General features: G+C 39.6%; 1 protein-coding gene across 1 annotated transcript in view; it reads right to left on the bottom strand.

Moving 5' to 3' along the window:
- The window catches only part of LOC126195517 (Hermansky-Pudlak syndrome 1 protein homolog), a 171,539-nt gene that overhangs the window by 11,978 nt on the left and 144,340 nt on the right, over positions 1-15,221 (bottom strand). The window contains exon 9 of the mRNA XM_049934147.1: positions 11,432-11,517. Within this exon, the coding sequence (XP_049790104.1) occupies positions 11,432-11,517 (86 nt within the window). The remainder of the gene's footprint in view (positions 1-11,431; positions 11,518-15,221) is intronic.

Here is a 15,221-nt window from a genome sequence, read left to right as displayed (position 1 = left end):
TTCCTCAGAAAAATGTTAGCACTTCAACATACAAGGCATGTTTATACTATGAAATAATTCGATATTTTATTTGACAGTGCTATCACTACAAACACGTAATTTAACCTTTATAACACAGCAATCCATAGGCTTCTATATAAAAAATTTCCAATTTTATTAGATCTTGAAGTAATGCATGTAAAAATTTTAACATTTTCAATCATTGTGGATTATATTTAAAAAAAATAAAATAAAATACTTCCCATGTGAGTTTATAAGTGAAATACACATATCGTTGCGTTCAGAAAATTGCAAATTTTATAATGAGATAAAAATCCGAAAATGTGAAGAAAAAAAAAATTTTCCGTTCTAATTCCCCTGAATATGGACAGACTCAGACAGATAAAAAAATTTTTGGCGTACTTTGAAGCATAGTTTAAACTATTTATCAGTGATGTTAGCACTGTCACGTTGACACGGGGAAGAATGAAGAAAGGCAATAGTCATCTCTTAACAAGAAAGCTGGCAGGTTAAGACAATATGCAGATTTGACCAGAGGGCAGTAGCATTATGAGCAAGATATGAAAATTGATAACATGAGCAACCGAAGAGAAGCACTTGCATTATCTCTCATGAAATCCTGCTAGTGGGAAAATAATTAAGTTCTATAAGAGAGTAATTAAATGACAAAATATTACATTTTTTAAAGATGTGTAAGAAGGGAAGAGCTAATGAAAGGAAGTAAAGGATGGCAATAAAAAGAGATCAATTAGCAATAAACAAGAAAAGTATAAGACTTTTAAGCAGTAAATAAAGTAGAAATTCCATTACATACACAGCAAATATAAGTGCAATCAGTGAAAATGGTGTACAATATGATATGATAATATAATAGTAATTTGTTATAATTTTTGGTGAATTACAAGCCATTGGAATGGTATGCGAACACTTCTTTGATAGTCATAATCAACAGAACAATATGACAACAATGATATCATCATCTTTCATATATGATACCATCATCTTTCATATATGACATCATCATCTTTCATATCTTTCAGATGGCTGCTTGCAGAACCATGTCGCCCCGTTGCATGGCATATTTCTCTCCTCATAGAAGGTTCTGCCAGACTGAGATGCCTTTAGCTAAAAATGATGGTATTTATACAAGTTTGATGCCTACTTGTTGCGCTGAAGCACCGCTTCCATCCAAGTATACCATAACAAGGCAGTGGCCACAAGGTGTAGCAGCTGGCCTGCTGTTGTCATGGTCACCCAGCTTTTCTGCTGTGTTGTTGGTACCATGGATGCTAGCTACCAGTGCACAATGTGGACAGGAAGGATTTATCTTCATCCAGTGTACCAGTACCCAAACAAGATGTTTGACATGTGGCAAAATTAAGTTTGGTGGGAGATGCTCAGGCATACACAAAGTACCAGAGTTACGGAATGTACACATTTGAAATTCTGAGGGCAAGCTTGGTGCAGTGATAGAGAAGGGAAAATACTGGCAGGTATTATGGGAAGTACAGGGGAAGTCCACTGAAAACTTTGTGGACAGGACAATGTTAGAAATCTAAATATTAACACATACAAGTTGCCAGACTATGATTATACCAAAAGAGTGTTTCTACAAGAGGCAGAACAGAGAACAGTAAATGCATTTTTGCAGGGGTTATTGCCCAATGTTTCAAGAAAAGTACAGGAATGGCATTAGAAGAGAGAGATGTGCTGACCTGGGTTTGAGACAGAAAGCGAATTTTCACTCTAGGAGTTAACTGTTACAGATGTAGTCAAATGGCCCACATATGACAGGAAAGTTGTGAACCGCAATGTATGAAATGTGGGGAAACAGAGCATCTGGAACCAGATTGCAGACAAAGTCTGACATGAGGGCATAATAGGTTGGTGTAGCATGGGAATAGTACCCTATTGTTAAACAACAATGGGAGCTCTGAAGCAGCCATGCAATGCTCCCAGTAAATATAAGCATATCCAAAATGTACAGGGTGGCATAGTTTTGCTTAGTGGACGGAAGGATGCATTAAGTTTTCCTTGGACATGTTAAAATGTGTGTGAATTCCTACGAACTTCTGCTAAGAACAACACACACGCCCGTACCCAAGGTGGGACTCGAACCTCTGGCGGGAGGGGCTGCGCAATTCATGACATGAAGCCTCAGACCACACGGCCACTCTGCACAGCCATTGGCATGGATTCACAGTTGTCCATGGGAAGTTTGGGCCTCATGGATTATAGGAGGTTGGGCCCACCATGATGTAGGTTATGTGGAGTGAGTGGAAATGATGTGTGTTCAGTGAGTTCAGTGGTGTCAAGTTTTTCGGTCAAGACAAAAAAAATTCCAGGTTTGTACCGATGGTTTGTTTCATACAGGTGATGCTCACTGCCCAATCTAAGGGTCAGATTTCTTGCTTGAACATCATGTTACAGTTGACCTTGATCGGTGCATAACAGAACTCAATGGGACATCATTCCATCCAGGAGAAAGTGCTGACAGTGCCACACTGTCACAAGATTCATTCTTGGAATAAGGTGAACCATTTAAACAGTATGCACGGCCACTAAGGCTCAATTTGTGCAATAATGTACTGCAAAGTATGGGAAACTACTGTGGGTGAGTGTAGTAATTAATTTATCAGTAAACATATTGTATGTAGTGGAGCTGCTAAAGGCAAATCAGGAATTTGATAAAGTGAGGCGTTTTGTATACAGGAAATGTTGTACGTTTACGCAAGTTAGATGGTAACCAGGTAGTGCCCTTCGGGATAGATAATTTTAGGACCACAGACATGCATTTCTCTGAGGGATTGGTGATTTCCAATTTGGAGATCTTGCAGGAAGACAATTTGGTCAGAGAAAATTCAAACCTTAAGCTTAAGCAAGCCACCAATTTAGCTACATTATGGGAGAAGGCAGTGCACTTAGCAGTTGAGAAAGGGTCTTTGTTAATGAACCCAGAGACACAGGATAGAATCCCAAATGAGAATGAACTCCCTGTGTATTGTAAATCGTACCGTATAACGCATAACCTACAAGTGATGGCAGAATTTATTAACCAACAACTACTCGAAAGTAATGTGCTCCTAAAATAGTGTGAACTAATTTATGAGCATGATATGATGTCACAGAATGTATACGAGATAATCTGTTACGAAAAAATCATCCGTAAAATACTTGAAAATGGCCTAAGGCCAAAACTGTACAATCGTACAGGAAATAAAGAAAATGGCCGCTGAAGGCTTCAAGAAATCGTTAAATAAAAACTAAGAGACAATATTACTGAGAGAAGAACCAGTTCCTGCACATCACCAGCAATACTCGTCTCAAAGAAAAGAGCAGATGGGGCAAAATGCTTTTTTGTGATTATCATTGCCTTAATAACCATACAAATCAAACAATGGGAAATCCAGGATGGAATGTAACAATACCAGAGAAGGAAAGTTGCTACTCACCATACAGCGGAGATGCTGAGTGGCAATAGGCACAATAAAAAGATACACACAATCATAGCTTTCGGCCATTAAGGGCTTTGTCAGCAGTAGACACACATACACACACAGGCAGTGTAGTTTCAGCTCACTGAGACTGCAGACGTGTGCGCAAGTACGGTTGTGTGTGTGTGTGTGTGTGTGTGTGTGTGTGTGTGTGTGTGTGTGTACTGCTGGCAAAGGCCTTAATGGCCGAAAGCTATGATTGTGTGTATCTTTTTATTGTACCTATTGAGACTCAGCATCTTCGCTATATGGTGAGTAGCAACTTTCCTTCTTTAATAACCAGTTACAGATGCTTATCCAATCCTGAACACAACAGTAACTTTCGACGATCTAGGGAAATGCAGATATTTTTCTGAGAGGATTGCCCATAGATGGAATTTGCAGTCCTGTTAGGACATCATCAGTATCTTCATTTGCAATTTGGATTGAAAAACGCATCAGCCACTTTTGAGTACCACAATAAGAGGTACTGTGAGGACTTAAACCTAGACAATGTATGGTGTATTTAGATGTGTGTTTAAGGAGCTGCACACTGTGCACCTAACAGTCAGTTTAGAAAAGAGTCACTTCACACTAGTAGCAGTACAGCATTTAGGACACATTTTGAGGGGGTCCAGAGGACCCCAAGTTAATAAAAGTAATACAGGATTTTCCAGCACTATGTACAGTAATACAGTTGCAGTCTTTCTTCAACCTGGCAAATTATTTTCGAAAGTTTTTACCAAAATTTGCAGAAATATTACAGCCTCTTACTCATCTATTAAAGGAACAAGTGAAGTTTACTGGTAAGCAGAATGCGAACATATGTTCTGTCAGCTGAAAGAATAGTTACCTACTGGCTGAATACTAGTTTTCCCAAATTACGCGAAGGCATTTGTGTCATCCTGTAATGTGAGCAATCATGCACTCAGCTGTATATTAAGTAGGGTGAAAATTGGGAACTTCAAAGTGTGTGGGACCAGTACCAAATAGGACTAACGGGAGAAATATGACAATGTTTGGTTTGTGGGATGCTCAACTGCGCAGTCATCAGCGCCCGTACAAAGTCCCAATTTTTTCACAGTCCAATTTTTACACATTCTGATTGAGCAACTGTCACGAATGATGACGACGATGATGAAATGATGAGGAAAACATAAACACCCAGTCACCGGGCAGAGAAAATCCCCAACCCATCCGGGAATTGAACCCGGGACCCAGTGACCCAGCGGCAGCAACGCTATCCACTAGACCACAAGCTGCGGACAACAGGAGAAATAGAATGTATACAAGGAAGAGCAGCTCTAATGGTCACAGGTCTGTTTGACCTGTGGGAGAGTGTCACAGAGATGCTAGAGAAACTGAACTGGCAGATTCTTGAAGACAGCCATAGTCTATCACGACAAAGTTTGAAGAATCTGCATTAAATTATTATTCTAGGAATATACAACAAGCCCCAGCTCATCGCTCACTTGGAGATTGTGGGGACAAGATTAGAATAATTATAGCACACACAGGCATTTAAACAATCATTATTCTCACGCTCTACTTGTGAATGTAATGAGAAGAAACTCTAGTAACTTGTACAATGGTATGTTCCCTTTGCCATGCACTTCACAATGGTTTGCAAGGTGTAAATGTAGATGCAGTAGTCAAGAAGTGGTCAGGGGAGAACATACGGTCGCTTCTGCCTCACAAGAGTTGATAAAAGAGGAAAAGAACTACTCAACATCAGAAAAAGAGAAGCTAAGTTAAATATACAGCATAGCATAGCATATTTTAGGTGTTGTTTGTATGGGCAATAATTCAAGGTGATAATAGATCATGCTATGAAATGGCTATTTGGTTTAAAAGATTCACTGAGCTAGTTAATGCGCTGGATACTAAAACTCAATGAATTCGAGTTTGAGGTATTCATATGGAAATGCCAAAGGGCTGAGATGGAAAGATTGTGCAATATGGCAAATGGGTTCTACCTCTGCAGAGTGCCAGAAGGTGCAAGCAGCTTATGCAGATTGCAAGCTATTCACAATGCAAGCACACCATGCATGATGGGTTGCTATGTAAACAGACAAAACTCTGATCTCATATTTTGGTATATTGGGAAATAAAGTGTTACAAAAGGCACTTGATCATGTGTTAGCAAGGCATGGAGTTATAGAAAAACATATGACATGTAGTCGAACAATATTTGTGAAGAACACATAAACAGGACACAGAATAGTATGTAGCAAACTGTGTTAACATGTTCACAAAAAACTGAATTATGTCATTAGCACATTCCACTGCAAAGATTATCAGGTCAGCAAACTGTTTGAAATGATTGGTTCAGACATCTTAGGTTATTTTGGGCACACACTGCATTGAAAAGTGTTAACAATAACATATCATTTATCGCTCTTCATAGAAATGACAGCTACTCCAAATCAAACAAGCCGCAAGCCATGGTCAATAAAAGTTCGGTACTCAGAGATGAACAATAACATATCATTTATCGCTCCTCATAGAAATGACAGCTACTCCAAATCAACAAGCCGCAAGCCATGGTCAATAAAAGTTCAGTACTCAGAGATGCTGATAATGGAGGTACTAACTTTATGTCAGGACTCATAAAGCAACTTCGTTGTTTGGTGTGAATTCATACATTAAGAACAAGTGTATTACACCTGCAAGCAAATGGCAGAACTGAAAAGGTTCACAGAATGATAGGAAAGGTGTTTAGTTACTGTCAACAGTCATCATGACGACTGGAATACACAATTACCTTATATAGCAACAGCATACAATTCAAAAATTAACAGAAGTACAGGTCTATCACCTCACAAGGCAGTGTATGGATGGAAGATGTCATCACTATTTGAGATAGAGAAACCCAGACTGCATCAGTCCAGGATTAAGCAAATACTAGGGCTCTAGAGCAGCAGGAGAGAAAGGGACAAAAGAATTGCCAAGTTGTCTACATGGTGTGTTGGGCAATGGGTGACGATGATGATGAGCACTTTCACCCTAAAGGGAAAAACCAAGAGATTTTATGCTCACTAATGAGATCCATGCCAAGTTGTCAAGATGACCTCACTGGTAAATGTGAAGTTACAGCTGCCTACTCGAGAACAGTCATCCATATTTTACCCTTTTCGGAACAAGGCAGAGACTTAATCACTATTAGTGGCATTGGTCTCCAACATGGGGAGGAGATAAAAAAAAGTGGGACAACAAAGTGAGCAGACCACACCCACCCAGTCTGCAAGTACCTTGCTGTATGCACAAAGGTCAGGAGATAGGTTGCCTCAGGGAAGAGAGAAGGGTCATTAGAGTTCCCCAGCTTTAAGTAACACTACCAATGGATATAGCTGTAGGAGCATCATGCTATTGGTGCAGCTGCACTTCTGCGCAATCATGAAGTGATGAGTTCTCTGCAGGTGCAATCACTAGTGGACTCTGAAACTGGCATACAACAACTGGGCATTAAAAAATGAGGTTTGGAGCTTGTACAAAGCTTTTGTGCAGATCTATCAGGAAGTTAGGGAGAAGAGGGTGTTGAACAAAGTGTGTGAGGAATATTATAGGCCACTTACTACCCATATGGACCATTACAGCAGACTATGGATTTAGTGCTGCACATTCTGAGAAGGTGTAAATGGATTCGGATACATGATGGATGAAGATTGTCGAAAACTCTCTTTGGAACAGCTGATGCTGCAGATATTAGGCACATGAACAATATGTTAGGGCATGTGGAAGCAGAAGCAAAGGGCAATAGGATTCTGGCTGAATGGAATACAATCCAGCAGGCTAATCTGGAATACGAAGTGTAAAATAACTCTAGGTTACCACAACGCTTAACTGTGGGGCTGACTCACTATGTTAAGAGGACATCCAATGGGGTGAATCACAGTTTGGGTTTGTACAAACATGACTACACCTGTTAAACACACATTTGGCCCTGGCAAGACTTTAGTGCATCCTCACTGACAGTCTGGGAGGCATTTGAAAAGAAGTAGCATATTTACAGGCAGCCTTACACCACGCAGTATGAGAGCAGCTAATTTCAACTCTAATATCACTGTGACAGTTTCTTGTAGGGCTAAACCAGGCACAGGCAGAGGTACAAACCATGCTGGAACTAAGTGGATATCCATAGGAAAACATGCTGTAGCTCTACTGCAATTTCACAGCAGTAGAGGTAAGCACTGACCACACCACATTCCACATAATAGTACTGTTACCAGTTGCAGGCACTAATGGCAGGCATAAATGCTATGTGATATATCCATATCCAGTAAAATGGGAGACTTTAGGAAACTTTTTATGTCCCTCAACAAAGGAGATTCTGCTGGGAAGACTGACACATAGATGGCTGCAGAAGAATTGCACGGATGCCAGAGGGAGGTTAAAGTACAGCTCTCTTCGATGGTCCATACTGTCACAGAAGATGTGAAACAGAATGACTCCTCGGAAGAAGAAACACAGGTGGGTGCCCATGGAACATCCTCTCAACTCATGCAAGTTTTCAGAAAGTAGGTTTCCCTGGGTTACTCAGTGTATGACTCAGTCATAGCAATCACCAAGTGCTATGAACAGGAAAGCTCACGAGAAACAAAAAACTAGAACAACAGAATAGTGAGATATTGTTAAATGGGACTCAGTGTGACATTGGAGAACTGACTTTTTGGCTTCCAGCAACAACAGGGATTAAGGCTCTGAACTATTGTATCCTCTGCTATTTGCTATTTCTACCCAGTATTTCTTTTAATAGCTTGCCATCGAAGAACTTAACCTATCTGGATGCTAACTTTGACTCCCCTATACTTAGTTCCTCAACAAGCTGTTAGCAGCACAGGATCGCCACATCAGCACAGAGCAGTAGGCTCAGTTCCAGAATATTCTTGAATATTGCAGCAGCTAGCACTAAGCCAGGGCAATGTGAATTTCATCTTCGGAAATTTTCTCAATCTTGATCGTCGCTTATGTGCCCTTTGTCCACCACTGTCAGAAAGCTGTCCACCCAGTCGACACCCCAATCCATTACCTCCTAATCTGGTGGACTGACCACAAGGTTTAACTGAAGTGACGGAACATTCTGGGTGTACCAGTCACCATACACCATGTTATGGTGCATGAGAAGAAGAAGAAGAAGAAGAAGAAGAAGACAATGTACAACACGTGAAGACTGGTGTGAGGGAGAGTGAATTGCATGGGCAGAGGGAAAACTGGCGAGACAGTAGTACCACGTTGTTTTAGTAGTTGACATGTTCAATACAGCCTGCAATTTGGAGTCCTGAATTCAACCAGCCAAGAGGTATGCCAGCCAGACACCGATATAATTCTGTAGTTGGGCACTGCAACTGCATTGTGGCTTTCTACTGCCAGTGTTGGGCTAGACTGCTACATGGTGAAGCACAACGTTTCACTTCCACAGACAGCTATGCAACTGGATCAAAACACTGTCATAATACACCCAGGTGAAGGGAGAATAAATGCTCCCTGCTCAGGCGGTAGCAGGATTCCTTTGGTACCATGCATTCGACCAGCACAGCCTTTGCTTAGATCACTGGTCAAATGTGCAGCTCACCTACTACAGCCGCAATGAGCAGCATCAGCAACTTGACAAAGTGGTTGATCTATGAGCCATCAGCTAGCCATGATGGTTCCATGCTTCAGACTGGATCTACTGAGCCAAGGTCACCCCATGGATGTCATCATTACACACTGTAGTCGGTCTAAGAGGCTCCTGGGTTTGACTTAGAGTTCCAGTATGTTCCCACCAGCTGCACAGGGCAGTGTGCAGTGTTCACTGAATGCCAGCCCAGCTGCAATGCCATGAACAGGTGTGCAGTGTTCACTTAATGCCAGCCCAGCTGCGATGTCATGAAGATGACACCTGATTTCTGTCAGCAAGAGGGCCGTGACCACCAGCTGCTGTAATGCTGCTGCAGCACTGTATAGAGTCAGTATATGCTTCTCGCTGCCTACTAGCCTTGTGTGGCTCCTCGGCCGCTATCATCAGAGTGCTGTATGAAAAGTAACTAATGATAAAGTATATCCCTTTTAAGAGAGCATTTTCGACTCTCTGCTCGCCGCCACGGTACTGGAGAATCCATCTGACTGCTTCCTGCAAATTATCATGACAATCAAGAGGCAACACTGGTGCCAGCCAAATGTAATGGTTCTTCATATAATAGATGTTAGGCCTACAAAAGGATAGAATTTACTGAGGTAATAATTATAAAGTAATTTCTATCCTCTAATTTTGTGTGATCTTCCACAATAGATAGTTCTCAATAACAGGAGAAATTTGTAAAGATCAAAGTCCCCATGAATAGTGTTAGTTAAAATCCACATCACAATTACAAAGAGAGTCACAATTCATTAATCTGCACAGTTGTCTGAAGTAGATAACAACATTTAGCTAATTAGTCTCTGCACTGTGCAAGCATGCTCTGTTCTCCAACAATTATTTCTGTTTAGTAGGTGATTGAGAGCAATCTATTATTTAAAGTGATGAATTGAAGTCTTTATATCACAGAAGTTCAGTTTTGCAAACTTTAACCAACACTTATGAAAAGTTGGCATATTTCTGTCTTTTCATTTCAGTAATAACATTCCAGCAACTGAATTATGTGCACACTATTATACTTGTACCAAAATAATGATTTTTTTTAGGGGACAAACTTACTTTAACTTGCTAATAATGTGATGTAATAATGCACTGTATAATTGAAGCACTTGAGTGGTCAAAAGCAGACAAACACTGAAAACATAGCTGACATTTCAGACAGTGTGTGTGTGTGTGTGTGTGTGTGTGTGTGTGTGTGTGTGTGTGTGTGTGTGTGTGTGTGTCCTATTAATGCCTCACTTAGATACTGAGTAGTTATTTTACCATTTGCATTAGTTGTACTCCGCCCAGGACTTTTCAGTATAATTTTAAATGCATGACGCGAGGTACTTCAGTGAAAAATCTTGGTCATAAGCTAACATGCAGTTAGTACAAAAATGCATGCTTGATCAGATTAGCCTAATTATTTATAGCTGTACAATGTATATGTCAATGTATGTACCATCAATATTTTCCACTAATTTCCAAATCACGGGCATCCTGGAGAAGCATTAAGTGTACATATAATTTAATTTGTTAAAACAATATTTGTTTAACTTATTTAACTAATTCTTTATGAAACAAAAGTGACTTTTTTCATTGTTTGTCTTTATCATTGCTATCTTCTTCTTCTTTTTCATCTTCATCAATAAGGACACTGTATACTGCAGGGATTTTTACTCTCAAAATAACAAAAGCTCATTTTCTAATGCAACTCATGCAACATACTTCCAGCATTAAACATTTTGCATAATAATTGCACCATTGAAGTACGTGGGGTACCAGCAACACTTCTTGTCATTTACCATCCACAAATTAACCAGAAAACATGAAAAAGTTTGCCGTGCACAATAAATCATCCTTCACAAACCTTACAATAATTTGCAAAGTACATATGTGTAAGTAGAAGAAGTTAATCCAATTTATAGACAAGCTGTCCATTAGCACTTTTCCATTTGTTAACACTTCATACTTTGGCTTAATGGACGTTTGTCTTTAATTATTTTTTGCTAGCTCCCTAAATGTTTTACTCCCTCCATTTTCTCTCTGCCTCCACAAGAAGGAACTTGCTGGGTGTAAAACCTTCAATCTCGTTTGCTTCTGAGTGTAAATATTTCACTTCTTTTCAACAAATATATTTTTCTTTGATCATTATCACAATGGAAGTTTCTGTGTTCAACTTATCTTTTCATCCTATACAAATGAATGGAAGTATGTTAACATTCACACAAATACATTTCCTACACTTCTTCATAAATAGCTTTAAGGTTACAGCTTTGTAGCACATTGTATATATAAGAACAGCAGCAGAATGGTAACTTTGTGAACAACTGAAGGATATAAACTGTCAGATGAGACTTACTTGTAAAAATCTCCACATAGCACTCCTGGTACTGGGAGTGATTTCAGAGCTGATGGTTGGAAACTTTTTGGTTTCAGAGGAGCTCCCTTAAACAAAATTACCAAATGTTACACTTGATATGAGACAATGATTATTTAATGCAAGACAAAGAAAGAACACACAGAAGCGAGAGCTAATTTACATCTGCAAAATAAATTATAGAACTCTAAGCATATTCATTTGTGAAGTTACAAATCTTGGGTGCTTCAGCAACAGATGTAAATTTTTATTTCTATTTCTTGCACAATGGAGGACTGCATAAATTCTCTGTGAGTGAACACAGAATAGTTACTTCTTTGTTAAGTTCTTGGCGACTTCTACTTATTGCTCTTCACTGTTACTCCTATTTATTGCTCTTCACTTCCACTGACTGATACTCTAACTAAACAGCACCAAAACTGAATAGAATGAATTCAATTAAGGAAGACATTGGTTTGGCATCCAATGGATAAATTAATTAGAGATGCAGCAAAAACTCAGATAAACCAAGCACGAGCAAATAATAAGGTGCGATCTTTTCAAAGGAAGCATCCTGGTATCAGGCATCTCAGCCCAGGGAAACCGTGGAAAACCTCAATCTTGATGTGTGGTCAAATATTTGAATGCAATTCTAGTGACTTAAGTATGTATCACCACACTCAATCAAGAGTAATGGGGAGGAAAAGTACACCGAGTCATTATACGAATTCTGAATAGCAGCCTAGTAACTTTGAAAGCCCTCAAGAGAGCATGGAACTGGACTTTGGCTACCAGTCAGAGCACCAGCCACTAGAGTCAGCTTCGCCTGCTGCAGCACTGTACACTATTCTGGCAGCCAATTAGAGCTTGTGGCTGCCCTATAAGTTCCACTACGGCATGACCTGGGATTCAGTAGTGTATCAGCCTCACTATTGTCTCACTGTGCTAACAGACTGTTGGTTCTTTGTCTCCCCTTTCATTACATCTCAGGTTTTATCTCTCTGGATTATTCATTGGACTTTTTAGCTGTAGTGCCGGCTCCCCATGTCCGTTTTCTCACTGATTGTCTTTTCTGTTCGTTCTGTCACTAAATTTTGATGGACTCAGATGTGTGAGCTCAATCTCATCACTTTTTCTTTTGAGTCGTTGCCAACATTCAGTCAAATCTCAGTCACAATAATTGGTGACAAGGTAGAAGGTTGGCAAAGTACCATGCAATAAAAGTTAGTGAAACTTTTGGAACAGCAACAGCTGCCACTGGAGCAGCACTGCAACAGCCGTTTCACCAACAACAATGATAACACCAGCAGCAAAATGAGTTCCTTCATCTAGAAATTCAGCTTCTGAAGGATCAGCTGCATATACAGCTTACAACCCAAAACAGGCAGTGATCACTTCTGACCCACAGAGAGGTCCATCTGTGTTTCTGCCATTCAATGATGTCAGAGAGGACTGGGACACACATTTACAGCAGCTGCAACAGTACTTCACTGCCTTTCATATCAGATATAATAGTCTCCAACGGTCACTCTTCCTTGCTTGGCCTTCTCCACCAAAGTTTTTTTTATTTTTTTATTTAAGAAATTCTATCACCTTCAAAATCTGAGGAATGTGTATGTTAATTTCAAATTATTATCCATAAAGATTCCATGTGGGTGCATCATGACATGAATTTCATCAAAACCATAAATAACCCAATCAGTTGTATCATTCCTGGGTGACTGATTTACAAGGATCATGTCACTTGTGTTAATGTAGCATGTAAACCCTCACACAGACACTTCAATCAGAGACGTTGTTGTCCAACTGGCTCCTGATCTGGAGTACGTGCATCAGCCCTTATACTGAACCACCACCATTGGGAGATATTTTGACAATTGCACACTTTTTCAAAATTGCACTGGCAGCAAATGAGAAACTCATGGCCTGACTGCCAATAGCATAGGTCGAGCTGCTACATTGCACCCAAAAAACTTGGAATACTTGTAAACCAGTTCCTCACATTGACATTTAATAATACCATGTATCAATGTTGCCTTGAACAGCCAGTCGTATCATGTAAGCATATACTGTGGAAAATTCTGTCTTGCCCAGACTGCTCCATAGCGCACCCACATGCTGAGTGTCTGGGTCAATAGGCACACTGCTCCCATTGTGGAAAAGATGGGCATCTCTGATCAATCTGTCATAGACAGTCAGGATGCTCAAATCCATTTCCCTGGATGCATCAAAGGACAATAGCCAGGCGATTCTTTCACTAATAAGCAATTTATAAACCTCACAATGGGGAAAGAAGATTTCTGTTTCCAGTTGAATGAAGAGGCAACATGTACTTTGGTAAACCTCCAAATGTAAGCTCATCTAGGTTCTCCAGAGCTATCCCCGCCATCCAGTATGTCGGTAGCATATGGTGACAGTTCAGTTTTCATCACCCCAGCCTACAAGGAAGTTGTATGGCTGATAATGCTATTTGTTGTTGATAGTAGTAAATCAGCCAGAAACATCTTCAGTCTGTGTGCCTTCTCACTGTTTGGATTCAGGTCATATCTAATAGGGTTCCCTTCCAGGAACTTCATGTTGTCTGCACCCCATTCATACCTATGTTGGAACTTGGTCTGGGATATGTCACAGATTTCCAGGCTCATATCCTCCTTGCGATCAGACGTGGTGTCCTATTTCCACCCATAAGACAACCATTAAGCGGGAGCTTTATAAAATCCGAGGGGCTGGGTTGCCTGGACTACTTAAAACAAGCACTTGGGCCACACTGCTGGTGGCAGTAAAGAAATCAAATGGTTCCCCCTCCAGGCATGTGGAAACTTTAAATCAAAAGTCAATGCCCAGGCACGAGTAGAAAAATACCCTATAACTCGTCCAGATGACCACCTCACAAAGATTGTCGAGGAGACTATTTTTCTAAGATCAATCTTGCTGACACATATTTACAAATACTATTACATAAAGTCACAAAACATCAGAGTTATTGATGTTTTGAAACTTTAAAATCACTATTTCTCAAAACCTATTTGACTTAAAGGCTTGAAATTTTTACCATTTTACTTCACTCCTTATAAGCTTTAAAAATATATGCCATTTAACCAAATTCATAAAAATGCTAAATTTTTCTAAAACAAAACTTTTCTAAATTATTAAAATTTCAAAACTGCACATTTCTTTGTGTTGAAAGAAAAAAGTATGTCAGTCATACAGTATTTGTTAATGTGTGTGCCAATATTCATGATGGTATTCTAAAAGTAACATATCGAAATAAATTTTATTTAACAGCAATTTGATTTCTTAACTGTGTGGCAAATACAGATGGTTTACAGGCTGGTTAATAGAGACATTGATGGCAAGCTTGTATATAATCAAAAAGATTAAATTTAAAAACCTAAGAGATGTGTACAAACATTTCAAATGAAACTACCTGCAGGTCCAAATTGGATTATCAAAAACTGTGTAATTTAGGGCAAAATATTGTATTATATGTGGACTTAGTGCAACACATACTTTTTGCACTTGGACAGCAAATCACAATGTGAAATTGATGATAGTTGGAGCAAACTTGAGCAACATTACCATAGTGGAATATGGAGGCTCATATGAACATTTCTTGTCCAAAATTGCGTGCAACCCACCAAATACTACACATTTCAGAAAAGAATGTGATTACTGCCCTAAGTTAACTGCTTTTAAAGATGCCTTAATGTGTGTGCTTGAAGAGGAAATGATAGGAAACATAACTTGCAAGCGGTGGATTACTGTTGATCACTGTATGTTTCAAAATGTAACA

This window comes from Schistocerca nitens, chromosome 1 (assembly GCF_023898315.1).
Source record: "Schistocerca nitens isolate TAMUIC-IGC-003100 chromosome 1, iqSchNite1.1, whole genome shotgun sequence".
NCBI classification, from domain to species: domain Eukaryota; kingdom Metazoa; phylum Arthropoda; class Insecta; order Orthoptera; family Acrididae; genus Schistocerca; species Schistocerca nitens.
Note: the sequence above shows the minus strand (reverse complement) of the source record. Positions and strands in the feature narration are given on the sequence as shown.